This window comes from Orycteropus afer, unplaced genomic scaffold (genome assembly GCF_000298275.1).
Source record: "Orycteropus afer afer isolate SDZICR_OR568_19922 unplaced genomic scaffold, OryAfe1.0 scaffold00247, whole genome shotgun sequence".
Taxonomy (NCBI): domain Eukaryota; kingdom Metazoa; phylum Chordata; class Mammalia; order Tubulidentata; family Orycteropodidae; genus Orycteropus; species Orycteropus afer.
The window spans coordinates 3,371,597-3,398,901 of NW_006921834.1; the positions used below are offsets into that span (position 1 = coordinate 3,371,597).

At 51.3% G+C, this 27,305-nt stretch overlaps 2 protein-coding genes across 2 annotated transcripts; both read left to right on the forward strand.

Annotated features, from left to right (window-relative positions):
- The first annotated feature begins 289 nt into the window (after positions 1 to 289).
- Positions 290 to 10,880, forward strand: RARG (retinoic acid receptor gamma). The gene is made up of 8 exons (XM_007949527.2): positions 290 to 531; positions 6,356 to 6,504; positions 6,945 to 7,086; positions 7,744 to 7,904; positions 8,127 to 8,303; positions 8,844 to 9,048; positions 9,515 to 9,673; positions 10,681 to 10,880. The coding sequence occupies exons 1-8, from the start codon at positions 381 to 383 to the stop codon at positions 10,878 to 10,880; spliced, it is 1,344 nt and encodes a 447-aa protein (XP_007947718.1). The 5' UTR covers positions 290 to 380.
- A 7,161-nt stretch (positions 10,881 to 18,041) lies between these two features.
- ITGB7 (integrin subunit beta 7) lies at positions 18,042 to 27,150 on the forward strand. The gene is made up of 14 exons (XM_007949610.2): positions 18,042 to 18,242; positions 19,622 to 19,823; positions 19,912 to 20,082; positions 20,751 to 20,992; positions 21,368 to 21,526; positions 22,023 to 22,118; positions 22,278 to 22,367; positions 24,264 to 24,410; positions 24,688 to 24,881; positions 25,249 to 25,472; positions 25,717 to 25,936; positions 26,082 to 26,290; positions 26,617 to 26,777; positions 27,067 to 27,150. Exons 1-14 carry the CDS (start codon positions 18,042 to 18,044, stop codon positions 27,148 to 27,150), a joined length of 2,400 nt encoding a protein of 799 aa, XP_007947801.1.
- Positions 27,151 to 27,305: the final 155 nt, after the last annotated feature.

Below are 27,305 nucleotides of genomic sequence, written 5' to 3' on the forward strand. Positions count from 1 at the left end.
GTATGTTTGTGTATGTGTGTGCGCTCCACTCCCAGCTCAGCTCATCTTGGTGCCCGGCCCCCTCCGCTCTCCAAGCCCCACCCCCACCCCTCCGGGCTTCGCTTTTACAAAAGGTCTCCCCAGTGCTTGCTGCCGAGGCACCCAGAGTGACCTGGACCGCTGCTGAAGCAGCAGCCCAGGCTTTGCGCCCCGCCCAGTCCCTTTTGCTTGCTGGGGATCCCCCTCTTCCCCGCCCACCCTTTACCCCCTATGCAGCCCGGCGCCCTTTGCTAGCCCTCCCCCTCCCCCTCCTGGAGCGGGGCGCCGCCGGGGGAGGAGGGGGAATCGGCTGCGGGTCCTTGGTGTTCCTAGCACCCATCTTCCCTCCAAGCCGGGTCGCGATGTACGACTGCATGGAAACGTTTGTCCCGGGCCAGCGACGGCTGTACGGGGCAGCGGGGCCCGGGGCCGGCTTGCTGCGCAGAGCCGCGGGCAGCTCCTGTTTCGCTGGACTCGAGCCCTTTGCCTGGCCGCAACCCGCCAGTCTACAATGTAGGTACTGGAGATCGGGGGTGGGGTGTGGGTTGAGGGAGAAACAGGTTCTCACTCTTTCCATGTATAACGGGTGGAACTGGGGTGCAAGCGAAGATACTGGCCCTTTAAATGTGAGGGGCGGGGTACTAGCCCTTTAAAAGTGGGGGCCTCAGCGACTCCTTTGGGTGTGTGCAGTAGTGTTTGGAGTGTGTGTGGTTTTTATGGTGGGTATTTAGCTAGGATCTGTGGTTGATGCTACTCCAGAGTTCCTGACGTAGGGAGAGACCGAGGTGTGTTGGTAGTTTGTGCCCGCTGGTCTGCTGCCCCAGAGGGGTATGGCACCCATGACTGTGGGTGGCGTTTGTAAAGTCCATGTGGGAAGTTGGGAGAGTAAAAGATATTATTTGCAGAGTTTGCGAGTCCCTGGAGTGTGCAGCGCCTTGCCTAGGGGCTGTGGGTGTAGGGTTTCTCCACTGTCGCACTCGGACAGCGTTGGCAGGTCCGCATGGGCCTGTGTGGGGATGTTTGTGGCGTGAGGCCGGGAGGGCGTGTGCCCTTGCGTGGCTGCGGGGGCGGTTTTGGAAAGTGATGTGTTCGAGAGTGCATCCTGTGTGTCCTCCGCGCCTGGTGGAAGAGGTTGCGCACACAGCAGAGAGAAAGCTGGGCTCTGCCCCCACACCTTATTTCAGAAAGAAAGAAGTTTGGAAATGTGTGTGTGTGTGTGTGTGTGTGTGGTTATATGAAGAGAGGTAACTTTTCCTGTGGCTCCAACACACACAACTTTAGCAGGAAGCGAAAAGTTTAAAGCAAAGTCAGCGTGTGCAGTAGGGTGGCCTGGAGGTGGCAGCAGCAGTGGGAGTAGGCTACTGGGTCCCCAAATATCCATCTTCCCCCTTCTGTGAAATGGGAGATGCCAGGCCTGGGGCCCTGGAACCCCTTTCCAGAGCTGTAATAAAAAGCTGGGGACTGAGAAGCAGTAAAAATGAAGTCCAGATGAGAGGCGTCTTTGAAGCCCGGGCCGCAGTGGCTGGCGGGGGTGGGGTATGGAAAGGGCCTGGAACCCCCCCCCCCAAACTAACCCTGCGCTAGAATTGAGCTTGTAGCCCGGGTGTCGAAGGCTGGGGACGAGGGGCTTGCGACAAGCTTGGAAGGGGTCGGCCGCAGGCGGGGCGGCGGGGCGGCGGGGCGCTGGGGGAGTGCGCACGCTGGGTCAGCGAGCCCCCGCCAACGCGCCTCGCTCCTTGGCACTCGGCAGCGCTGTTTACAAGTTCGGCTGGTTTTTTAAAAAGAATTTTTTTTTTTTTTTTGTCTTTAGTTCCAGAACAGAGCTGCTCAGATTTAATGACTGGGAGACTGAAGAGGGAGATGGCAAACTGGAGACTGTACTTTAGGGTGGGGTGGGGTAAGAAGGAAAAGTGTGGCGTTTAAAGGGTGGAGGAGGCCTGTAACTATTGCTTTGTACCAAATCCTTGAGGATTTTTAACCTTCCTCTCATTGCCCAATTGGATGGGGAACAGGGGTAGGTGGAGGTGGAGGCGAGATGGAGGGAATCTCCCGGGAAGGGCTTTTTGTGGGGGCTGGGTGGAGATCCTGGTCTTTTTTGGGCTGGCAGCATGTTTTTGCATATCAATTTGAACTAATAATTTAGCCTCTAGGATTCTGGTGGGCAGACAAAGCCAGCTTTAGGCTTGCCCCCAACACTTTCAGAAGAAAAGTAGTTTAGACCTGTGTCTATACCAGGGAAGGAAAGAGGTCCTCTGAGGGGAGGGCTGGATGGTGTGTTTGTGCATGTTTAGAGACATGTTTAGAGTCCTGGTGCTGCATTGGCAGGCTGGGTGTTTGTCTGGTGGTAGAGCTGCTGGCTTGCAAATGTGAAGCCCAGTGCTAGTGTTGTGTGTTGCCTTTGTGACTTGTGCATCCACCTCCCTGGTGTGGTTCCAGTGAGTGTGCTTTTATGGCCTGTCTGTGTGTCTCTCTGTGTCAGGGTCTGGTCGCCATACACAAGCCAATCGCTAAGTCTGGTTGTGTATCCTGTGTGCTGTTGTCGTGTGAGAGAGTGTGTGTCTCCAAGGAGGTGTGTGTCAGATCATGAGTCCCAGGGCTTCTCAGCCTGGGCCTCGCAGCTGGGAGCGTTTACAGCCGGTTATAAAGAGTTTGTTTGAAGCTCCGCTCAGCCTGGTCAGGAATTTCCTCAATTTCAGCAATTTGGGCTTTAAAAGGAGAAAAACTTAGAGCCCACCCCCCTCCTTCTCAGCAGGGGCTCCTGCTGTGGCCCAGCCTATCCAGCCTAGGGGCTCCTCCTGTGGGCAGGAGCAGCACCCCCATGGACGGTCTCTGCTGGCCAAGGACTGCGGAGCAAGTCGGGTGGAGCAGACTCAGTTTGCCTTCCAGCACCCTCCATCCCCAGATTGACCTCAGAGCCACTAAGATGTGCTTTAGGGTTCAGAGGGTGGGAGTGTGCCACAGGGGTGCCGAGAATGGGTTGACAGTGTCACTTAGACGGGAAAAGCTGTCCCGAGGCCTGCCTCCCTACAGCCCCCAGACTTATAATTGGTTGACATTGCCCCATGCCAGTCTGACCGCACCCAGACCCTTGCGTAAGAGAGGAAATGAAGCAGCGCTCTGCGGACAGGGAGGGCGTCAGCACCAGAGTGAGCACCACACCACACATAGGTTCTGGGCAGACTTGTGCCTCTAGCAGATGCCATAGCAGGCCTGGGGGGCAGGGGGAAGGTCCTGAAAGCCATCCCACCCCTCCCCACAGCTCTTAACACCACCCCGCCTGGAGTCCCCTACCCCTGGTCTTGAAAAGACCCAAATACCCTTTTTTCCTCCTCTCCTCTTTTTCTTTTTCATTGGGGAAACGCTTCTGAAGGATTCTTATGTTAATTGTGTGTGTGTGTGTTGGGGGTAGGAGGGGCTTCCCTCCTGTGGGTGGGTGGAGCTAGCCTGGAACCCAGGCATCCTAGCATTCCTTCTGCCCTTCTGGCTGCTTTTTCGTGGACTATTGACCAGGCAGGTTGCAGAGTGTTAGAAAGAAGGTGTTCATGGTGTGGGTGTGTGGGATACACCTTAAGGAGGGTCTTAGGATTTTCTTGCATTAAATTGGGCCTTCTAGGTTTGGGTAACAGATCTTACAGGTTGAATAATTTATAGATTCTAGGCTCCTCAGATGGATGATTGGGCAATCTACTTCCATAGTGATACTGCCTGGGAAACCCAAGGAGGGGTCCCAATAAGTCGGACCTGACTTGATGTTAGTTTTTTTTTTTTTTTTTAGTCTCTGAATATGAACTACACACACACACACACACACACAAGATACACTTGGCAGCCCCCTGTCCTCCACATACTATCTGAGCCATGGTCTGAGACCCCTTTTGAGCTGTGATTGGATATTGGAGAAAGCAGTTTAGGAGTGAAGAAGACACAGAATCAGAGAGAGGGTCCAGAGATGGCTCCCCTCCCCCATTGTTCTATTTACCCACTGTCACCTGACTTCTCTGGTTTGTTACACCCACTCCCAACAGTTTCTACACCTGAGAATTGGAGCAAATACTCCAGTGTCCCCTTCCCCAGCTTCTCTGACTCATGTCTGCTTAGATCTAGTCAGAAGAGTGGAGAGCCTTGCCTCCATTGTTAACTGGCAGCGTGGCTCTGGGCTGGCCACTGCCCCTCTCAGGATCTCTGTTTCTTCCGGTGTAAAATAAATCCGTTGCATATCCCCTAACCCACTTTCCTATACCCTATTTGCTCCACTGTCTCAGTGGTTTTTGTAGAAAAGGATATTAGAGGTTATTTGAGGGATGGTATGAGGGGGAAAATGTTTCTGGGTGCACAAGTGCTTTGCACTTGCCTTCCAACCAAAAGGTTGGCAGTTTGAACCCACCCAGCAGCTGTAAGAAAGAAAGTCCTGGTGATCTGTTGCTGTGAAGATTATAGCCAAGAGAACCTGATGGAGCTCAGTCCTACTTTCTATCACATGGAGTCTCCATGAAGCAAGGGGCCTACTCAGCAACCTGGAAGCTTGAGGATTATCTACCCTGTAGTACTAAGGAGAAAATGAGGTCCTGTTCCACCTACTAAGGAGTTCTGGTGGCACAGTAGTTAGGCCATTCAGCTGCTAACCAAAAGTTGGTGGTTTGAACCCATCAGCCAATCTGTGGGAGAAAGGTGAGGCAGTGTGCTTCTGTAAAGATTTGCAGCCTTGAAAACTCTGTGGGGCAGTTCTGCTCTGTTCTAAAGGGTCATTATGAGTCGGAATGGCCTCAATGGCAGTCAGAACCAGGCTGAGTGGCAGTGGGTAGGTTCTACCTACTGAGTGTCTCAGCAAGTCATTCCTCCAGGTACAAGATGCAGGTGGCCATAATTGCCTACTGCCTCCACATCTGTTGTCTCCTGGGAGGAGAACGGTGGGCGGTACAGGCTCCTCCGCCTTTACCTTCGAGTTGATTGCCACTCATAGCGACCCCTCCTTGAGTTTCCGAGGCAGTATCTCTATGGAAGTAGATTGCCCAATTTTCCTTCTGAGGAGTGGCTGGTGGGTTTGAACCGCTAGCCTTCTGGTTAGTAGTCAAATGCTTTAGGCACTATCCCATCAGCTGTTGTTATTGTGTGCCCTGAGTCCCCCTCCCCTCACCCCTCCAAGGCAGTATCACTACAGAAATAGATTGCCACCTGATAAGTGGCCAGAGTGACAGGGAAGGATCTGGGGCTGCTGAAAAAAAAAAAAAAGGAAAAAAAAAAAACACCTCACTGCCATTGAGTCACAGCCCCCATTGAGTTTCCAAGGCAGTAAATCTTTTGTTTGTTTTTACTTTTTTTAAAAAAAATTTATTGTGATTTGGGTGAAGATTTTTTTTTTTTTTTTAATTTGGGTGAAAATTTACAGAGCAAATTCACTTTCCATACAGCAGTTCACGTACACTTTACCCAAGGCAGTAAATCTTTACAGAAGTAGATTGCTTCATCTTCCTTCCACAGAGCAGCTGGTGAGTTTGAACCACCAACCTTCTGGTTAGCAGTCAAATGCCTTAGGCACTGTGCCACCAGAGCTCCTTGGGGGCTACTGTTGTTGTTGTTGTTGTTATGTGCCGTCGAGTCGGCCCGACTCATAGTGACCTCTCTTTGGGTTTCCGAGGCAGTATCACTACGGAAGTAGGATTGCCCAACCTTCCTTCCGAGGAGTGGCTGGTGGGCTTGAACTGCCAGCCTTCTGGTTAGCAGTCAAGTGCTTTAGCCACTATGCTACCAGAGCTCTTACAGACTTTAAAACTAGCATGATTATAACTCCTTTAACTCAACTTTTTAGTTGGGGAAACTGAGTTAACTTCTAGAATGGCTTTGACCTGTAATTTAGAGAATTGATTAGTGTCATATAGGGCTAGGGCTGGCATTATTGTATGGGGAGTTGACCAGACTGAGAGAGGTGGGCTAGGATCACAAAGAGCTGCAGTAATAGTGACGGTTAGGGAGTTTCTGGGAATGTTTTCTGTAGGCTACTCATGGTAATTGGGACTGGTGTACTGTAGTGTAGAAGCCTGGAACACAGGATAAAAGAGTGGCAGAGCTGGAGGTTGCTGAGGAGACACCAGATAAATATTGGTGCTGACATAGGCAGGAATGATTTCTCAGAGGAAGCCACTTCCTGAAGGAGAGAAGGTACAGGGCTTGGAGCAGGGTGGGGCTCAAGGACAATAGGTGAGGGGCTGATGGAACAGAGTTTGGTGATGGTGTCACCAGTGCACTGGAGGAGGAGGTGGAATAGATGTGTATGATGAGCAGTCCTGGAGACCTGAGAGGTCCTTCTCCCCCAGCCCTCACATGACTCCTTTGCCCTCAGCGGTGGAGACACAGAGCACCAGCTCAGAGGAGATGGTACCCAGCTCACCTTCACCCCCTCCACCTCCTCGGGTCTACAAGCCATGCTTCGTGTGCAATGACAAGTCCTCTGGCTACCACTATGGTGTCAGCTCTTGTGAAGGCTGTAAGGTGTGTACCTGCCTGGGGGTGGTGTGGGTATGGGGTGGGCTGTGAGTAAATGGGGGTCTCGAGTTACCTGGGTAAGGTCAGAGACCAGAGACCAGACCAGAGGCCTGAGACGCTGTGTGGGAGTAGGCACATGTGAGGTTAGAGGGGCTGCTTTGCACATAGGTGGTTAGTGGATTGACTGGGCTGCACCTGGGGCAACCTTCAAGGCCTGTGAGAGGCTAGTACTGCCAGCATCCAGCCTCAGTGGCCACCCCCAACACTTGCCCATGGACTGTGGCTAGGAATTGCCTCAATTTCAGCAGGCTTTAAAAGGAGAAAACCCCAGGGCTCACCCCTTTCTCCTCAGCAGGGACCCCTGCCCTGGCCCAGTGTGTTCTACCTAGGGGTTCCTGCTGTGGGCAGAAGCATCATCCCCATAGTGGGTCTTGGGCTTCTTCTAGGGCTTCTTCCGCCGCAGCATCCAGAAGAACATGGTGTACACATGTCACCGTGACAAAAACTGTATCATCAACAAGGTAACTCGGAATCGCTGCCAATACTGCCGGCTACAGAAGTGCTTTGAAGTAGGCATGTCCAAGGAAGGTAGGCCCCTAGCCCCTGGCCTGGGCATTAGCACTCCCGTTCTGCCCTGTGGTAATCAGCCTCTTCCATTGGCCCCACCTCTTCCCTGACCTCTGAGACCTAGCCTGCCCTGGGGTGCTGCCTCTTCCCTGGCCAGTCCTATCTGATTAATTCCATTTGCCCAGGAGGCCCCACCCCTTCCCCTTCTCCTCTCTGGACTTAAGCCTTCCTCTGAATGAGTGAATGGGAATTAGGGTCTCTTGTTCCACTTGTTTCGTGGAGAAGTGGGGGGCTTGCCAGTCCCCTCCTCCACTCTCAGGGCTGAGCCTGAGGTGGATCTGGGGTGCCTCCTCCCCACCATTGTGCTGCCAAGGCTATAAGTGGATATCCTGCCTCCTGCATATCCTGCCCCCCCTCCACAGCTCCTGCAGGGTGACAGGAAGGGCAGGATGGAGCCTGAGTGGCCTGGGGAGGGACCAGGGGCTGCAGGCCCTGGGTGGGGCTGGGGAGAGCCAGCCTGGGCATGGAACTTCATGTAGGAGATGGGGAAACTGAGGCACTGATTAGGGCTCAGGGAATAAATGTTCATGGTAGGAACTGAGCACATTAAATCAGAGTGAGAGTGGACACGAGAAGGAAGCTCTGAGGGTCCTCTCTCCTTATTTCTCCACTCCTAAGCTGTGCGGAATGACCGGAACAAGAAGAAGAAAGAGGTGAAAGAAGAAGGGTCACCTGACAGCTATGAACTGAGCCCTCAGTTAGAAGAACTTATCACCAAGGTCAGCAAAGCCCATCAGGAGACCTTCCCCTCGCTCTGCCAGCTGGGCAAATATACCACGGTGAGGAGCCTGAAGGGCCTCAGTGACGGCAGAGGGCTGTTCACTTTGGGGAATGGGTAAAGGTTGTGTTGGAAGCTGTGGTCTGGTGCTGAGACTAGAAGGACATCAGAAGGGGGATCCTTGGAGTATGCAGAGGGGAGAGTTTGGGGGTGTTGACAGAATGAAAGAAGCCCCAGAATGAAGTGAGCCTTAGCTTGTGTTTCTACCCTCTGTATGCCCTAGAACTCTAGTGCAGACCATCGGGTACAGCTGGATCTAGGGCTGTGGGACAAGTTCAGTGAGCTGGCCACCAAGTGCATCATCAAGATCGTGGAGTTTGCCAAGCGGCTGCCCGGTTTTACAGGGCTCAGCATTGCTGACCAGATCACTCTGCTCAAGGCTGCCTGCCTGGACATCCTGGTAGGTTGGTCCTGCACCTACCTGAGCCACCCAGCCAAGCGTCTCCTCTCAGGTCTCTGTATCTTCATTCTTCCCTGACCAACTCTTCTGAAGTCTTTCACAATTCTGAAAGCACCCTGCTTCCCGACTTGGCCAAATTCAAGCACCAATGGCACAGCCAGACCTTTATATGAGGACCTCAAAATGCCTTGGTCCAAACAGAGATTTCCTGATTTTCCCCCAAAATCTTGGACTCCCTAGATCTCCTCTACCGGCTCTTTTTGTCTTAACCCTGTCTCTTAAGACCTGCTCCTAAATTTCTGGACTGCTTGTCACCTTCTGTCTTCTCAGGCCCTTTTCTCCCCAACTCTCAGCTCTGCCATCTCTCTGCCTTCCTGCCCATGCCTGTTTTAGGCACTCACTCTGGACCTAACCTCCTTACTTTCCTCAAAAAACCCCTGTCCCCCCACCCCCATCTTCCCTTCACTCTCTAGGCCTATACCTGCCCCTCCCTAGAGCCAGCACTAACCTTACCCCTTCCCCTTCCCCCACCTCCTCCAGATGCTGCGGATCTGCACGCGGTACACCCCAGAACAGGACACCATGACCTTCTCCGATGGGCTGACATTGAACCGGACCCAGATGCACAATGCCGGCTTCGGGCCCCTCACAGACCTCGTCTTTGCCTTTGCTGGGCAGCTCCTGCCGCTTGAGATGGATGACACTGAGACAGGACTGCTCAGCGCCATCTGCCTCATCTGCGGAGGTGCGGGGGTGCCCCCTGGCGTTTGCTCAGGGTTCTTTCCCACCACACCCACACCAGATTGCTGTCTTGTCTGACTGGGACTAGGCCAGAGGCCTCAGTCTCTTCCCCTGGGATTGCTTCACCTGGCCAGATCCACAGACTTCTCTGATACAGTACAAGCTTCCTAGAAGCCTGGAACACAGGATAAAAGAGTGGCAGAGCTGGGGGTTGCTGAGGAGACACCAGATAAATATTGGTGCTGACATAGGCAGGAATGATTTCTCAGAGGAAGCCACTTCCTGAAGGGGAGAAGGTACAGGGCTTGGAGCAGGGTGGGGCTCGAGGACAACAGGTGAGGGGCTGATGGAACAGAGTCTGAGGCCTGGAGGCCCGTAGAGCAGAGTCAATTGAGGATCAGCCTCTTGTCACTGTGTCCTCCCTTCCTTCAGTTTCTGCCCCTCTCACTCCACTGTGCTTGTCCCCACAGACCGCATGGACTTAGAGGAACCTGAAAAAGTGGACAAGCTTCAGGAGCCACTGCTGGAAGCCCTGAGGCTGTACACCCGGCGCCGGCGGCCCAGCCAGCCCTACATGTTCCCAAGGATGCTCATGAAGATCACCGACCTCCGAGGCATCAGCACCAAGGGTTAGTCAGGAGTGAGCTTTCCCTCTGCTTCCCAGGCTGGACAGGTAGATAGGAAGAGACAAGAACAGAGGGTATGAGGACTAGGAAGTCTACACTGAAATCCCAGTTTTGCCACATAGTAGTGGGGAGACTTTGGGAAAATTCCTTTATTTTTTATACCTCCACTTTCCAGTTTGTAAAATGGGATTTACCTTCAAGTGCCTCCTCAGGTTATTGTGAGGATTGAATTAATACACAATGAACTTGGAACTGCAGTGAATTAAAAATTCAGTCCCTCAATTGCAATAGTCCTGTTTAATAGCTAAGTAATCACATGTAACTAGTGACTACTGTATCAAACAGAGTAGATATTCCATCATTCTGAATATCTATTCAGAAAGTTCTATCGGACAGTGCTAGTTTAGAAGGATGCCTGGCTGGTAGAAAGTGTTAGATAAGTATTAGCTACTATTATAAAGGGACCCGTGGTGACGTAGTATCTAAGGCATTTGACTGCTAACCAGAAGGCTGGCAGTTCAAACCCACCAGCCGCTTGGAGGAAGGAAGACTGGGCAATCTACTTCTGTCAAGATACCACCTCAGAAACCCAAGGAGGAGTTGATATGAGTCAAATAGACTCAATGGCAGTGAGTTTGGTTCTTTGGTTATTATTATAAAAAGTATTAAGAATGGACCTAGGAACAATTGGCAAGCTTTGAACATTAGAGGTGAGGTGCCTCGGGGGTGGGGCTGGAAGTTGGGAGCAGTGTGATCTTTGTGAAGATATCCTAAGGGAATGGGGTGAATAGGTAACAAGCTTGGCAGAGAAGACCCAGTAATGGGTCCAGGCAGAGGGATAGCCCACAGGAACCCTAGAGTGGAGGAAAGGATGAGCTGAGGGCAGAGGTGGAAGATCTGTGCTGGGGGAGTGGTCCCAGAAGAGAGTCAAAGGGAAGTTGAAAAAAGGGAGGTAGCCCCAGTAAGCCTGTGCCTCTGTCCCCCTGAGTTTGTTTGTTCCTTCATTTCAGGAGCAGAAAGGGCCATTACCCTGAAGATGGAGATTCCGGGCCCAATGCCTCCCCTAATCCAAGAGATGCTGGAGAACCCTGAAATGTTTGAGGACGACTCCTCACAGCCTGGCACCTACCCCAAGTCCTCTAGCGAGGATGAGGCTCCTAGGGGCCAGGGCAAAGGGAGCCAAAGCCCCCAGCCTGAACAAGGCCCCTGACTTTGTCTTCTGTGGGGGTTGGGCTCCAGGCAGCAGACTGACCATCTCCCAAAACCATAATGACTGGGGGAAGACCTGTTCTGCCCTCTCTCCACCCCTTCCAAACAGCTCCTTGTTTTTGCCAAAGTTTCCAGGGGTGCCTCTGTGTTGACCCCCTTCCTGCTCTGACTGGCTCCCCGTCCAATCCTGGGGGTCTGCTCTGCTCCCACCAGGAGAGAGGGTAGAGGGGTGAGCCTGGGTCTGGACCCTAAAATCTCAGCGCTGCCCCTCAGATACCAGGGTCCCAGGCTCCCTCAGGTGGGAGAAAGACCCTGCCATTCCACAGCCCCTCCCTCTGCCAGGTGCTTAGGCCTCTGGGAGCAAACAGGAACACTAGAGACCAAATAGGGGTGCAGGGGGAGGGCTGAGCCCACTCTCTTGCCCCTACCCTTGGTGCCTAATGCTGCGTAATGCACCTGCCAGGTGCACGCTGCCCTCTGTGCACTCGTCCCTGTGCCAGGCTCAGGGTGGGGGCAGGCTGGGCCCTACGTTTTTGTGGGGGCCAGAGGGTGAAAGGGACAGATGCAGGTCCGTTCTGCACCTCTTTGCTTGGGCTCAGTTTACCCTGTGCCCTCCGTTACAAGCCCCTCCTCCAGCCCTGCAGTGTGCCTTGGGCCCCCTCTGCCCCCCATCTCAGCCATCGGGGCAGGGAGCCTTCTACACTACAGAGGGGCCAGGGGATCCTTCTCCCCTTAGTGCCTTCCCCCTTGACCCCAGAGCAGCTTGGCTGGGGGGGGGGGTACTGCTTAGCTGACCCCGCCCTGACCCAGAGGAAGCCTCTATTTATTTATTAGCTTTTGTTTACACCCTGGAATTGACCCCTTCCTCCAGGGGTCTTGGGAGGGGGAGCCCAGGGCCCCTGTGATCCCTCCTTTCTTCTTCCAATCCCCAGTTTGTATTTAGCTGCCAAATAAGATTCCCACTGGCTCCCCTTTTTCTCTGGGGGGTCAGGGTGCTGTCCCCTCCCCCTCTGTTTACATCTCCCCTCCACCCAGCTGTATCGCATATTGCTGAGTTTTCTATTTTTGCAAAATAAAGTGATGGAAACTCATAGGATGTGGCTCCCTCTAGGAAGTGGTAGGAGAATTGACCTGCCAGTGGGCTGGGAAGCTGGAGAGGGAGCTGGTTGAGGAGGGTAAACTAATCTACTGGATTTGGTAGCTTGGTGAAAAGAACAAAGGAAATGGGGTGAAAACACACCTGAACTAGAGGATGGGGACACCCTGAGGGTTTGGGGCCACCAGGTATAGGTTCTTATATTGGATCCTGTGGACATCTGAAGGAGCTCTGGTAGCATAGTGCCTAAGGCACTTGACTGCTAACCAGAAGGCTGGTGGTTCAAACCCACCAGCCACTCCTCGGAAGGAAGGTTGGGCAATCTACTTCTGTAGTGATACCACCTCGGAAACCCAAGGAGGGGTCGCTATGAGTTGGGTCTGACTCGACGGCACATAACAACAACATGTACCTCTGGAAAGGCCTAATTGGGCTTCAGAGGTCTCTGAGTATGTGACCAACCCCCCCAGTTACGTATATGTGCATATCTGCTCTTCTCTAGGGAAGGGGTTATTGCAATCTCATTTCATTCTCATGGAGGTCCTTGGCCCTAGAAAAGTTAAGAACCACAGTCTGCATCTATTACAGTGTTTCTGTTCTATCCCAGTCTCTCACCCAGAGTGCTCTCATACCATCTATGATCTCATTATCACCTTGTGACTCACCCTTTTTATCCCTTCTGATGCCAGTCTTCCCCACATGACCAACCTCCACTGACCATCCATGACCCCATTGTTAAACTTTTCTCCCAATAGATCTCCCTGCCCCTAGGATGACTTGCCTTTGCACTGTCTCCAACCTCAGCTCCATACCTTGGCCTCTACCACTACACCCCTGTTCTTTGTTTTCCCCTCACTCTCTGTGAATCCCTCTGATCCCCTGTGACCCACCTTCTTCCTTGGGGCCTTGCCTGCTTTGTCTCTGGCTTTCTTCACCCATGACCTGTGTATGTAGGAGAGAAAAATTAAGGATGTGGAGGTAGTTAAGGGGTTAGAGGAGGAAAGAAGAGTGGGGGAAAAGCAGAAGAAGAAAGTGAAAGAAGCTACAGAGGAAACCACAAGGCCTGGAGGAAGGAGAGGTCATTACCATGGTTACCCCCCTGGTTGTGGGGGAAGGATATAGGGTCTTGTCCCAGTGCCCCTTCTCTACCTGCTTCCTCCTCCCAGCAACTACAATCCATCTGACATTAATTGAGCACCTGTTATGAGATAGGCAGTGTGCCAGATGGTGTGGCTACAGCAGAGAGTTTGGCAGAGCCAGTCCCTGCCCTCAAGGACTTCTGGTGAGACCTGTGAACCAGATCTTGGTCCAGTTCCCTCTAAAAGCTCACTGTGGTCAAGTATGGGAAGAGGGCAGATCTCATCAACTTTCCACAACCAGATATCCTTGCAGGCTTCATGCTTGCCTTGATCAGCACTTTCTGCTTCTCCCAGGTCCATTTCACCTCTTCCAGGCCTTCAGTAGGCTCAACTACCATCTTGGCTCATTGGCCCTCAATCTCATTCTCTGAATGAAATTGTGCCTCTAGGCTTGTGCCCCTCTCTCCAGCTTCCCAGCTGCCTAATCTTTGAATTTCTCAAAGGCTCTTCACTTCCCACCCCCATTACTCCTTATCTCTACTGCTTCTCTTATCAAGCCCTTAGTGTGTGCTACCCACTGTTCTATGCAATTGATATGAATTATTTCATTCTCAAAACAATCCTATGAACCCCATGACAGATGAGAAAACAATCACAGTGAAGGGGTAAGTTACCTTAGATCCCAGAACGAATAAGTAGTGGAAGCAGGATTTGAACCTGATCATTTTGATTCCAGAGCCCATTGTAGTAAAGCACTCACTACGATACAGTGGATATGTGGGTTTTCAAAGTGATCAATAGTCTCTCTCTCATCTCTCTCCCTACACTACTTACTGCCTCCATATTTCTTCCTTCCTATCAGGTTCCTAGCATCGCTGGGTGGTGCAAAAGATTAACACACTTGGCTGCTGATCTAAAGGTTGGCAGCTCGAGTCCACCCAAAGGTGCTTCAGAAGAAGGCTCTCTCCTTCCAAAAATCCAGCCATTGAAAACCATGGAGTACAGTTCTACTCTGACACACGTGGGGTCACCACGAGTCAGAACTGACAACAACTGGTATCATTTCGCCATATGAGGAGGTGGAAACGATCGGTTTGGAGGCAGGAAGACCAAGATATAAATCCCAGACCAGCCACTGACTAGCTGTGTGAAATTAGGCTAAATTCTTTACTTCTACCTCTGAGCCTCAATCTCTACATCTGTAAAATGGGGGCAAATACTAATACCTATGGAACATCAAAGGCGCTATGGTGGTGTAGTGGTTAAAGCACTGGGCTGCTAACAAAAGTTTGGTGGTTCAAACCCACTAGCCACTCCTTAGGAGAAAGATGAAGAGTTCTGCTTCTGTAAAAATTTACAGCCTTGGGGACTCTATGGGGGCAGTTCTACTCTGTCTTATAGGATCATTATGAGTCAGAATCAATGGCAGTGGGTTTGAGTTATTTTGAGTTTATGTAATATGATACACCCAATCCAAGATAAAGTGTTCAATAGATGAGCTCTCTTGCTTCCTTCTCCCAGATCCCTGTAGCATATACTCCCTTGGCCCAGCCCCACCCGTATCAGTTCAACCTTCTAGATCAGTCACTTCCACACCCCCAAGTCTCCCCCACCCCAGGGTGTGTCACTTCCTCCTCTGCAGCCTCCAGCCTAATGCAGATGCAGATCAGCACACACAGTCTGCCACAGCCGCTGGAGGAAGGGCTGCTCTGCACGCACCTGTGAGTACCAGGGCATGGCCCTCCTGCCTCTTCTCCTTACAAGCCCAGGCTCCACCTGGTCCCAACCTCCCGGGAAGAGGGTTCTGACCTGAAGACATCCAGAGGCCTATCTAGACAGAAAGACTTTCTGCATTCCTGGGAGCCTCTGTCCCTTGTCCCTCCTCCATTTTTATCCCTACACACACACACAAGCACACACACACACCTCTTTGCATCATTTCCCAAGAGTGGGACTGAGGAAGGAAAAAGAGGTGGGAACGTGAATGAGTGCCTGCCATGTGCCAAGGACTATGCCAAGGTAGGATTATCCCAACATTATTCCCCAGCTGCGCAGTGCCTTGACCTTAGCTCAGATCTCCTCCCAATCAGCATCTTGGCCATCAGACTCCACACCCCTGGGAGACTTGGCCCAGTTGCTCAATTCCATCCCCTCTTTGTGACTCTGTCTAACTGGGCAACAAACAGAAGCTTCTGCTTGACTTGGGAGGCCCAGATGGCTTGGGAAGAGGCTCTGCTTCTTCGCTGCTGAGGTGGGAATAAAGGGTGTATTGGAGATAGAACTGAGTCCAGGAAAATGGACAACCACATAGGAGAGGGAAAAAAAGAAAGACTGAAGAAAACCCTCTGGAAAGAGAAAGGAGAGTGGGAAGAAGGCACAACTTTGATGATGATGATGGTATATGGCTTAGAAAGGAGGAAGCCCAAATAAGCCAAGAGGCCTGACCTGTCCAATCCCTTCTCTACTTCCAGTTTGTTGCATGACATTGGGTTAGTCACCTACCACTCTGGGCTTTAGGTTTCTATTTGTAAAAAGAGGGAGTTGTAGAAGATTCTGACATTCTATGGTTAGGATCAGAGGAGGGAAAGGAAGTAAAACAAAGAACAAATAAAAAAAGAACTGTAAAGAAATCAAGAAGATAAAAGATGCAGTCAGATTTTTTAATAAGGGGCCAGAGAGAGAGATGGGGAAAAAAAAAAGGAGACCATAGAAGCAAGAGTGAGTGGCAGGTCATATGCCCTTCAGGTAAGAAGGAAGTGGAATTAAAAGAGAGGACTGAGCAGGACTGTCTGTAAGACCCCCTATATTGGGAGATGAGTGGGGCTTGGGGTCTCTGGGCTTGCCCTTTTCTGAGGAACCAGTGCGGTAGTGGGGCCCCACCTATGAGAGATGAGTCAACACTGGGTTTTGTGCTACAGCATCGCCCAGCCTCCGGACCACAGGAGTGCCGAGCAAGCAGGGCTGAGGTTAAGCTAAGTCTGAACCCTGGGCCAGATGGAGGCTCTGTGACATGCTGCAGCTGGGGTCACAGGTGGTGGGGAGTAGGGCTGAGTTTCAACGATTTCTTTGCACTCTACCCCTTCCCCACACTCCATGCAGGGATCTTTATCTGAGTCTAGGACCAGGCTGAGGAAGATGCAGATGCTTTATGGCAAAGACTTGTCTAGTCTTTCTTCTACCATGCAGATGGGAATGTAAAGGGGTGTTATCCCTAAGGTGGTCCTCAGTCTTACAAAATGATCCATATCTGTTGGCCCTTGCAAATCCTCTCCTAGGGGGTTATCCTACTGATTGACTTTGACACATGTGAAATGATCAATACATGAATTTTCATTTATAATAGTGAAAAATTAGATCCAATTTAAATGTCCATCATTAAGGGATTGATTAGGTACGATATGATATATCCATGCAATAGAAATCTATGTAGCTGGACAAATGAAGAAAGAAGCTTTTTATTTTCCCGGGTAGAAAGAGCTCCAAGAAAAGTAGTTAAAATAAACAAGTAAGGTACAGAACTGGCTGTATTCTACCATTTGAAGAGACTACATATTCATATGTCTGTATATGCTGAAAACAGTCTCTGAAAAGATACATAAAAAATGAATAACAATGGTTATGTATTTAGAGTGGTTAGATAAGGGGTAGGGATGAGAGACTTCTCACTGTACCTTTTTTAATTTTTTGAACCCTAGAAATGGATTGCCTATTCAAATTTTTAATTAGGAAGTTTTTTAAAAAGCACAAGTTTGCCTGGTCTTACCCTAGGTCATCATAGAGCCCATTTCAAGAATCACGCTACCTCCAGACTTTCTCTAATCTAGATCCTCTTGGTACAAAGTCATGGGAAAATTCTTTACTATTCTTTTATTATTATTATTATTAGGATTTGGGTGAAGATTTACAGAGTAAATTCACTTTTCATACAGCAGTTCACATATACTTTGTCTCATGTCATTGACCAAAATTTACAATGCAGCAGCTCCCCTCCCACTTCCTCCCCATAGTTACCTCCTCCCAGTGTCCATCCCTTCATACTCTTCTGCACCCTGAGCTATCTCCCTGTGCACAAGCAGCCCTTCCTTCTCCCATGATTGTTCTCTCCAGGGCGTGTGTCTACTTGAGGTAAATGTTTAACTCACATCCACAGTTGTGGGTTCAATTCCAGACCTGAAGGGCAGCTAGGGGCCATAGTCTCAGTGGTTCCACCAGGCTCTATTGGACCAGCAAACCTGGTCCCCATCTTCTTCTTTTTTTTTTTAATTATTTACTATTCTTGACCTTTCCTCTCATGTCAGACCTTTAGGAAGTCCTTCCTTCTTGTGGTCTTTTCTCTTGCTGCCATGTCAATCAAGTAGAGCCACCCTTCCCTGCTTCCTCCACACACTCCCTGCTCTGCTGCAGGCTTCTTTCCTCTCCTTCCTACTTCTCACCTTCTTCCCTTATTTAGACTCTTTGAATTCTTTTCTATTATTTTCCTTTATTTAGAGTCCAAGACTGGAAAAGTTATCTATTCAAGTCCCTCACTTTACAGGTGGAGACACTAAGGCCCAGAGAGAAAATCTGCCTTGTCCTACCTACAGCCAGTGAAAGACTGAGGCAGGACTGGAATCCTGTCCATGCCTTGCTTGGCTCTACCTCCACTATGGCTTGGCATCTTGGTGAAGAGACCTGTGTGCAACCCTTAGTGCCTCCAGGCCCAGCTTCCAAGCCTTTGGTTAGGCTATTGTATCCACCCCAGATTCATGAACTCTGCACACAGGAGGGAACAGGTCTTCTCTGAGGCCCCTACCCTAGCCTGGTACATGTCCCTTACCACCATTTTGAAGAAACTGCTGGATCCACAGGGGAAGTGAAACTATGAGGGGAGATAAGGAGTTGGGGTAGAATTCTGAGAGTGACAACCACAGTCTAAGTTTAGAGGACTGAGAGCTTACGGGTTCACCCTGAGGACCCACATGTCCCCCTTTACATCCTATTACAGGCCATGGTGGCTTTGTCAATGGTCCTTGGGTTCCTGTTGGCCTTGAGCAAAGGTGAGAGGGAACAGGATACCAAGATCCCGTCTCCAGGGAAGGCCACAGAACACGGGGATCCTGCCCTGTCTCTGCCAGGGTCTTGCCAGCCAGCCCCCTCCTGCCAGCAGTGCATCCTCTCACACCCCAGCTGCGCGTGGTGCAAGCAACTGGTAAAGATGAGCCTGTGGTCTTTGAACTGTGTGTATATGTATGTGAGTGTCTGTCAAAGCAAGGCTCCTGTGTGTGATGGTCTGAGCATCTGTGTCATTTTCTGGGTGTACTCTACAGCCCTGTGTGTGACTGAGTGTGTGCACATAGGGCTCCTGTGTGTGATTCTGTGTGGGTCTGGGTGTGGCAAACACTTGCACTCAAGGCTCCTGAGCATGTGTGCTTATATCTCTGTGTATATCATGTACATATGGAGAGAGTGTGTGGCCATGAATGTGGAGGAAGCATGGGCTTGGGGGAATTCATGTTTGTGTATAGGTAATTGGAGGAACCTGTTGTGCATGTACACATGTGAGAAAGCATGTGATTGGAGGAGGAGTTAGATTCCTGTGACTAGGGGGTCGATGAGGGATGGTATTTGAAGCCTGTAGGCTTAGGGGGAAAAGTCTTGTGTGCCCTAGATGGGAAGTGAATAGCTGAGGAAATGTTGAGGAAGGGGTCTCTCCCTGCCTAGTCAAATAAGAATGTTCTTTGTTTATGCCTTAAAGAGACAGGGCTCACTGTGTGGCAGGGCATGAGGGGTGCCCATGCTGGAACGGGAGGACAGAACTGTCCCTATCACAGAAATATGGGGCGTTAGATCAGTGCAGACACTGAGATAAGAGATGGGCAAACTCTAGGAGGCAGAGTTACAGAGGCTGAGAAGGCCTAGGAGAAAAGCACATAGACAGGATGGAGGGAGGCAGAGAGGCAGAGGTGCCAGGCTGGGGGAGGGGAGTAGAGACTCTTGGGACAGTGGGCTTCCTCTAGTCCCCAGACCAGACCGAGGCTGGCACCCAGGCCAGCTGAGAAGCCACTCTAACCATTTCCTTCCCCTGTGGCTTCCCAGCCAGTCCCAGGGGTGCCAGCCATGGAGGGGTGTGTGATAGGGTCTCCCTTTCTTTCCCTGTTCTTCCTTTTTCCAGGAACTGAGAGGTCTAAGCCCAGCCACCTCCCCATTTCAGCCTGAGAACCTAAAGAAGGTTTCACTAGAGACTAGGCTCCCCTTTTTTTGTGTGTGTGGTATTGAGGTCCCTGAGATCTCAACAGGAAGTCTGTGGCCCTAGAGGGAGGGCAAGGGTGAGTGCTTGGTAAAAGGGGGAGTCAAGATAAGAGTAGGGAGAGTGGGGGTGCTATAAGAAATGGGGTTCTCACAGGGAAAAGGCAGGAGATAAATGATACCTCTAGAAGGGATGGAAGGGGAGGGGATCAGAGAGGCTAAGGGAGTTGACTGAAGGGGAGGGGTTAGAAGGTGGCCCGGAGTACAGAGTGGTTCTGGGAGTGGAGTTGATGGACCCATGTAGGATCTGGGCGTCCTGATGCGCCTCCACTTGCCACACAGAACTTCACAGCATCGGGAGAGGCGGAGGCAAGGCGCTGCGCCAGGCGAGAGGACCTGCTGGCTTGGGGCTGTCCCCTAGAGGAGCTGGAGGAGCCCCGCGGCCGGCAGGAGGTGCTGCAGGACCACCCCTTCAGCCAGGGCGCCCGCGGCGAAGGCACGGTCCAGCTGGCGCCGCAGCGGGTCCGAGTCACACTAAGGCATGGTGAGTAAAGGGCCGTGGGCCAGGCAGAGGTCTGGGCTGCATTCTGAAGACTCCCAGCTAATCTCTCACTCATGACACTCCCTTTCAGGGGAGCCCCAGCGGCTCAGGGTCAGCTTCCACCGTGCCGAGGGCTACCCAGTGGACCTATACTACCTTATGGACCTGAGCTATTCCATGAAGGACGACTTGGAGCACGTGCGCAAGCTCGGGCATGACCTGCTGCTCCGGCTGCAGGAGGTCACCCATTCGGTGCGCATAGGTGAGCTGAGCGCTGTTCCCACCCCTTGTCTTAGACCTGACTTCAACTGCAGCCTTACCTTCTGACAACTGGACACACAAGAGCCCCGACTTGCCTTCTGTCTGTAACAGACCTGGCCAGGCCAAAATTCTGACATCTCTTAGGCTCGTCTTCCAGGTCAGAGGTGAAGGGGATTTACCAGACTGTATGACCTCTTGCTTTATCTGGGGTATCTGAGGCCCAGAGTCTGGAGAGGCTGTGTTCAGACAGCTCCTTAGATCAGATAGCTACCCTGAAGCCACTGTCTTAGCTCAGTGCCTCTTGGGCAAGGCCTGGATACCACTGTCCCTGGCTCCACATTCTGTGCGCATCTGTTCAAGATCCTCATCTTTTGCCTTGTGCTGCTCCTACATGCTACACCCTCACTTTCTTCTTCCTCAGCCTTCAGGAAGCTCTGTCTCCTTCCCCTGTTGTTTCCTCTACCCCCCACTTCCCTGGTTGGTGGGCTTACCCTTTTGCTCCGGACAGGCACTGGGTTCCTGTCCTCTAGGAGCACCTTCTCCATCACCTCCTTTATGGCTCCTTCACTTTTCCATGGGCTCCTCCCTTCTGAGTCCTTGGCAGGGACTCCTCCAACCAGCTGCTGCCTGGTGACATCTGGCACAACTTTCATGCCCCTCCCCTCTCAGGCTTCGGCTCATTTGTGGACAAAACAGTGCTGCCCTTCGTGAGCACAGTGCCTTCCAAGCTGCGCCACCCCTGCCCCACCCGGCTTGAGCCCTGCCAGCCACCCTTCAGCTTTCACCACGTGCTGTCTTTGACAACTGAGGCAAAGGTCTTCGAGCGGGAGGTGGGGCTCCAGAATGTGTCTGGCAACCTGGACTTGCCTGAAGGTGGCTTTGATGCCATTCTGCAGGCTGCAGTCTGCCAGGTGAGGAAGTGGGATGGTGTCTGAGCCTGGAGGATCATTTGGGTCCAGGACTGTCACCTCTGTTACATAATGCATAAATGAAGAGTGTCATTCATATCGTAGTCATTGTCTATTTGCATATTTATGTTTGCAATCTCTCGGCAGATTACAATATCTTGAGGAAGAATCATGTTTTTCTAATTCACTGGAAGGCCCCAGTGACGGCAGCCCTGTTTGGGGGACTGGGAGAACACAGAGAAGCAGGGAGCTGGAGACAGGGGGATGGAACATCTGGCTCAGAACAAGGCTGGCCAAATAAATCCTTAGCTCATAGAGATGGCTGGGGTGATGGAGGGCTGTGCCCAGGTACATAGACTACCTCCCATTCCATCCCAGGAGCAGATTGGCTGGAGAAATGTGTCCCGGCTGCTGGTGTTCACCTCAGATGACACATTCCACACAGCTGGGGATGGGAAGTTGGGTGGCATTTTCAGACCCAGTGATGGACGCTGCCACTTGGATAGCAATGGCCTCTATAGCCGCAGCACAGAGTTTGTGAGTTCTGCCTTCACCCTATTCCCCATCCCAGCCACACCTCCTCTTCTCCCAGGAATAATCCAAGCCCCAGTTTCACACTCCTTCCCCGGTGACCACTGTGGTTCCTCAGGAGTTCCTCTTCTCCATGTCCCTCAACTGCTCAGACAGGAAACCTGTCACGCCCCCCTTCCCTACTCCTTATTCCTTGCCTAGCCTCCAGAGCTCTTCCTTTTGATGGAACCCTGGTTTCTGGATTCTGTGGGCTGAGAGCATCTTATTTGGAGGGACCTATGGGAGCTCTGGTAGCATAGTGGCTAAGACACTTGCCTGCTAACCAGACGGCTGGTGGTTCAAACCCACCAGCCACTCCTCGGAAGGAAGGTTGGGCAATCCTACTTCCGTAGTGATACTGCCTCGGAAACCCAAGGAGGGGTCGCTATGAGTCGGGGCCGACTCGATGGCACATAACAACAACAACATGGTACTCACCATGTCCCCAACTCCCCCCCTTCAGGACTACCCCTCTGTGGGTCAGGTAGCCCAGGCCCTCTCTGCAGCAAATATCCAGCCCATCTTTGCCGTCACCAGTGCCACGCTGCCTGTCTATCAGGTAAGAGCTGTCTGAATGCCAGAATGCCCTACCTTTTCTCAATTCCTCCAAAGATTCATTCTCCCCGCCATATGCCCTCCTCCAAGACCCTCCAGAAGCCTATCTCCCTTGAGCTGGGACCCCTCCTTTTCTCTTCACTCCTCTTAATTCTTAATCCAGGAGCTGAGTAAATTGATTCCTAAGTCCACAGTAGGGGAGCTGAGTGAGAACTCCAGCAATGTTCTACAGCTTATCATGGATGCTTATAATGTGAGAGCCCAGGGTGTGTGGGGAGTGTTGAGGGTGGGCACTGGGGAAAGGCGGGAAGGGGCCCTTGGGTGCATAGGAGGTGGCATAACTAAGAGGGAATGATCACTTTTTGGCCTAACCTTCCACAGCTCCTACATTTTGTATATGATTGTCATTAATAGTGCACTCACTCAATCTTAGATTTGTAAACTTAAGTGTCTGCTATGTGCAAAGCGTGGAGCCCTACTCTGGTCAAGGGAGGAAACATTCATTGGGTTTCATTTCATGCCAAGCACTTTCCTAAGTGCACATACTGTTTGTTATCTCCTTTAACACCACTCAAACCTCTGCTTATTAACTATTATCATCCCCATTTTAGAGATGAGGAAACAGACACAAGGAAGGTAAGTGACTTTCCCAAGGTCACACAGATAACAAATAGAAGGGCTGTCCTCAGCCTGTCTGAACAAAAAATATGTGAGCCTGCTCTCAATAAGCTTGTAAACAATTCAGAGATATACTTCACTGGAGCCATAAAATTTTACAGGTAGAAGAAACCATAAAAATTCATGTTTCATGTGTTTAGACATTATCACAATTAGACTGTGAGTTTCTTGATGACAGGGACCAAACCAGTTTCCATCGAGTTGATTCTAATTCATGGAGACCCTATGTGTGATCCATAGAGTTTTTAGGGCTGTGATCTTTCAGATGTAGTTTGCCAGATCTTACTTCCAAGGTATCTATGGGTGGATTCAAACCACCAACCTTTTGGCTAATAGCTGAGTGATTTTTGTGCCATCCAGGGACTCCCTGATGACAGGGACTATGTTCCTAATTGATGGTGAGAAAATTTGAGACAGGATCAGATTTCCCAGGACAAACCCAATGTAAAGACTCTGCCCTTTAGACCTTGTTGAGGTTGTATGTCCTGACTTGGAGTTTGACAATTACGGTCACTGCACATTTAGTGCTTGGCCAGCCCTTAGTCTCTAGCAGGCCCTCACTGGCAGCTACACTGAAGTGCTGTATTCAGTCCTTTGAGGATTCCTGTCACTCTACTCACCGTTTTATGCACAGCTCTTTCCTCCAGAAATCCCTCCTCACTGGACAGTTGGAAGGCAGGGTTCTGGGAAGGAAGGTTAGGCAATTTACTTCCGTAGTGATACCACTGCCTTGGAAACTCAAGGAGGGGTCGCTGTGAGTTGGATCCGACTTGACGGCAGTGTTTGGTTTTGGGTTTAGAGAGAATGTGGGAGCTCTGGTGGTGTAGTGCCTAAGGCACTTGACTGCTAACCAGAAGGCTGGCGGATCAAACTCACCAGCCACTCCTTGGAAGGAAGGTTGGGCAATCTACTTCCATAGTGATACTGCCTCGGAAACCCAAGGAGGGGTTGCTATGAGTTGGATCTGACTCGATGGTAGTGAGTTTGGTTTGGTTAGAGAGAACATAATGGAGGTCTAGTGGCACAGTGCCTAAAGCATTTGACTGCTAACCAGAAGGTTGGTGGTTCAAACCCACCAGCCACTCTGCAGGAGGGAGACTGGGCAATCTACTTCCATAAAGATTTACGCCTCAGAAACCCTAAAGGGGGTCTCTATCAGTTGGAATCAACTCGATGCCAGTGAATTTGCTTTGGTTTGAGAGAGACATAAGGAGTCCTTGGGTGGCACAACTGGTTAATCATTCAACTAACTGAAAGATCAGTTGTTCAAACCCACTCAGAGGTGCCTTGGAAGAAAGGCCTAGTGATATGCTGCTGAAAGGTCATAGCCATGAAGACTCTATGCAGCACAGTTCTACTCTGCAACACACAGGGTTGCCACGAATCAACTGGACTTTTTTTCCTGGAGCCAGCATAAGATGGATTTGGAGTCCTGTCTTCATGTAGTTACTTACTCTCTGTCTTCCCACAGAGCCTGTCATCCACTGTGACCCTTAAACACGTTTCACCCCTTCCTGGGGTCCACATCTCTTATGAATCCCAGTGTGGAGGACCTGAGGAGAGAGATGGTAAAGCTGGTGACTGGGGCCAGTGCAATCATGTCCGAATCAACCAGACGGTGAGAGCCAGCCAGGAGAGGTGGTGGGATTGGGAAACTGAAGCAGGCAGAAAAGGATGGGGGCAGGCACAGAGAACAGTGCAATAGCATGGGGGCAGTCTTGCCTGTGTCCTTTCTGAGGGGTTTAATGGGCAGCCCCATTGAACACATCTTTAGAGGATGAGTATTAGCATGATCCTAACCCTTAGTCAATGTTCTGGATGATTAGTGGGGTCGGTGTGTGTGTGTGTGTGTGTGTGTGTAACCTTAGTCTGATTCCTGCTCACACTGTCCTCAGGTGAATTTTTGGGTTACTCTCAATGCCACCAACTGCCTCACAGAGACCCAGCTTCTGAGGTTTCGGGCCCTTGGCTTTTCAGAGGAGCTAACCGTGGAGTTACGCACACTGTGTGATTGTAATTGCAGTGACAACCAGCGTCGGGCTCCCCACTGCAGTAATGGCCATGGGCACCTGCAATGTGGGGTGTGCAGGTGAGGACCTCCTGATTCCCTTCATCCATCTGGGTCCCTGCAAATGAACCACCTTGTATTCCTGCTGGAAGTCTTCCATTCTCCCACTGGGGTCTCTAAGCATCTTCTTCGTAGAAGCCCCAAGACTCCACCATGAATTTTCTCCCCTGAAGCCTCCTGGATATGTCCAGATCCTCCCCTGGACCAGAAGTCCCTCTGCTCTTCTACCCCTCGGTGTTCCACTCTACTCTAGCATCCCTTCAGCCACGTGTCTCTTTCCAACTCTTGTTGGAACTTGGGTTTAGAGGACTCTGGGAAAGACAATTCAAAGTATGGTCAAAATGTGACCCACCTTTCTCTCCACTGCCCCCTTGCCTTCTTCTCCTAGTTGTCACCCTGGGCGTCGGGGTCGGCTCTGTGAGTGCTCTGAGGATGAGCTGTCCTCCCCGGATCTGGAGTCTGGGTGTCGGCCCTCCAATGGGACAGGTCCTTTATGCAGTGGGAAGGGACATTGTCAGTGTGGACACTGTAGCTGCAGTGGACAAAGCTCTGGGCGTCTATGCGAGTGTGATGATGCCAGCTGTGAGCGACACAAAGGCATTCTCTGTGGAGGTACCTGCAATCTTTGGGAGAAGAAGGGTGGGTTGGAGAGGTTCTCCCAAGGGCACTTAGGCTTTGGGAGCTTCATCGTACTATAATCAAGTATCAAAAGTTCTGAATGTGTCTGGTACACTTGAGGGATTTGGTGCACAGGTTTATGTACAGAATAGGTCAACTCTAGGTAGCTTTGGTGGCATGTGACACCCAATTGTGTGTGGGGAGTATGGTGGTCACCCTGTCCATGGCTCTGCCCCAGGTTTTGGCCGCTGCCAATGTGGAGTGTGTCACTGTCATGCCAACCGCACAGGCAGAGCCTGTGAGTGCAGTGGGGCTGTGGATAGCTGTGTTAGTCCTGAAGGAGACCTCTGCAGTGGTCATGGACACTGCAAATGCAACCGCTGCCAGTGCCTGGATGGCTACTATGGTGCTTTATGTGATCAGTGCCCAGGCTGCAAGACACTATGTGAGAGACACAGGTAAGGCCACAGGATCTGCATCTTGGGAGCCCCTGCACAGAGGGGCTTGCTGAGCACTCCTGCTTTCCTTTCTGCATGTGTGTGGGTGTGAGGACCAATGGGGGACAACTGGTCAGCTGGTAACTTCTTGGGGTCTGCTGGGCAGGGATTGTGCAGAGTGTGGGGCCTTTGGAACTGGTCCCCTGGCCACCAATTGCAACCAAACTTGTGCCCATGCCAACGTGACTCTGGCTTTGGCCCCCATCCTGGATGACGACTGGTGCAAAGAGAGGACCCAGGACAACCAGCTATTCTTTTTCCTGGTCGAAGAGGCAGCCGGAGGCAGGGTCATGCTGAGAGTGAGACCCCAAGAAAGTAAGTGGGTGGGGAAATGCTGTGGTCATGCAAAGTGCAGCCCTGTATGATGCAGAGCTCTTGGAAGATGGGGAGATAAAGATAAGAAACCAGGATGGGAACTTAAACAAAGCTGTGAATCATAGGGCAAAGGCAGAGGTGATGAGCCAATTGTATACGGCAAAGACACTGGGTCCCGAGAATAACTTTGGGGCCTGTTGGGTCCCCTCTGCTTTCAATGCCAGACGGCTGGGGAGGCTAGATGAGGCTGGGTACAGTGAGGGTCACTGTTGACCTATCCCTATACCTCAGCCCTCAAACGTTTGGGTCCTGTTTCTCCCCTTTAGAGGGAGCAGACCATACCCAGGCCATTGTGCTGGGATGCGTAGGGGGCATTGTGGCAGTGGGACTAGGGCTGGTCCTAGCTTACCGGATCTCAGTGGAAATTTATGACCGCCGGGAGTACAGTCGCTTTGAGAAGGAGCAGCAGCAACTTAGCTGGAAGCAGGTGAGGAGATTCTTCTGCCTACCCTTCCGGGTTGGGTTTTGCTTGCTTTTTCTGGTTGGACCCCTTTCTCACCCTCTGCTTCCTCACTCCACACCTACCCAACTCCTCCCATCTAGGCCATGCTCACATTGGTCTGCCCTTCCTCTGCACTCTTGCCCATACTTCTCTGCCCCACCCGTTAACTTCTCAGCATCTAGGGTCCTACCAAGTTCTGGATCGGCCTCTTATTACTAAAGGTGATGAGGACTCCTGGGACCTTCCCTCATTATTTCCAACCTCTTTCCCCCAGGACAACAATCCTCTCTACAAAAGTGCCATTACGACCACCATCAATCCTCGCTTTCAAGGAGCAGAGAATCCTCTCTCTGAATAGGGGAGGAACACCCATCCCAGGACTCTTCTCTCTGGAAGGACAATGGAACTTTTGTGGGATGATGGAGTCTATCAGGCAGTAGCCTGATTCAATGCCAAGGATCCCCACCTTACTTCATTTCAGTGATGCCAAAGAGGGCTGTCCCCTATTGCTGA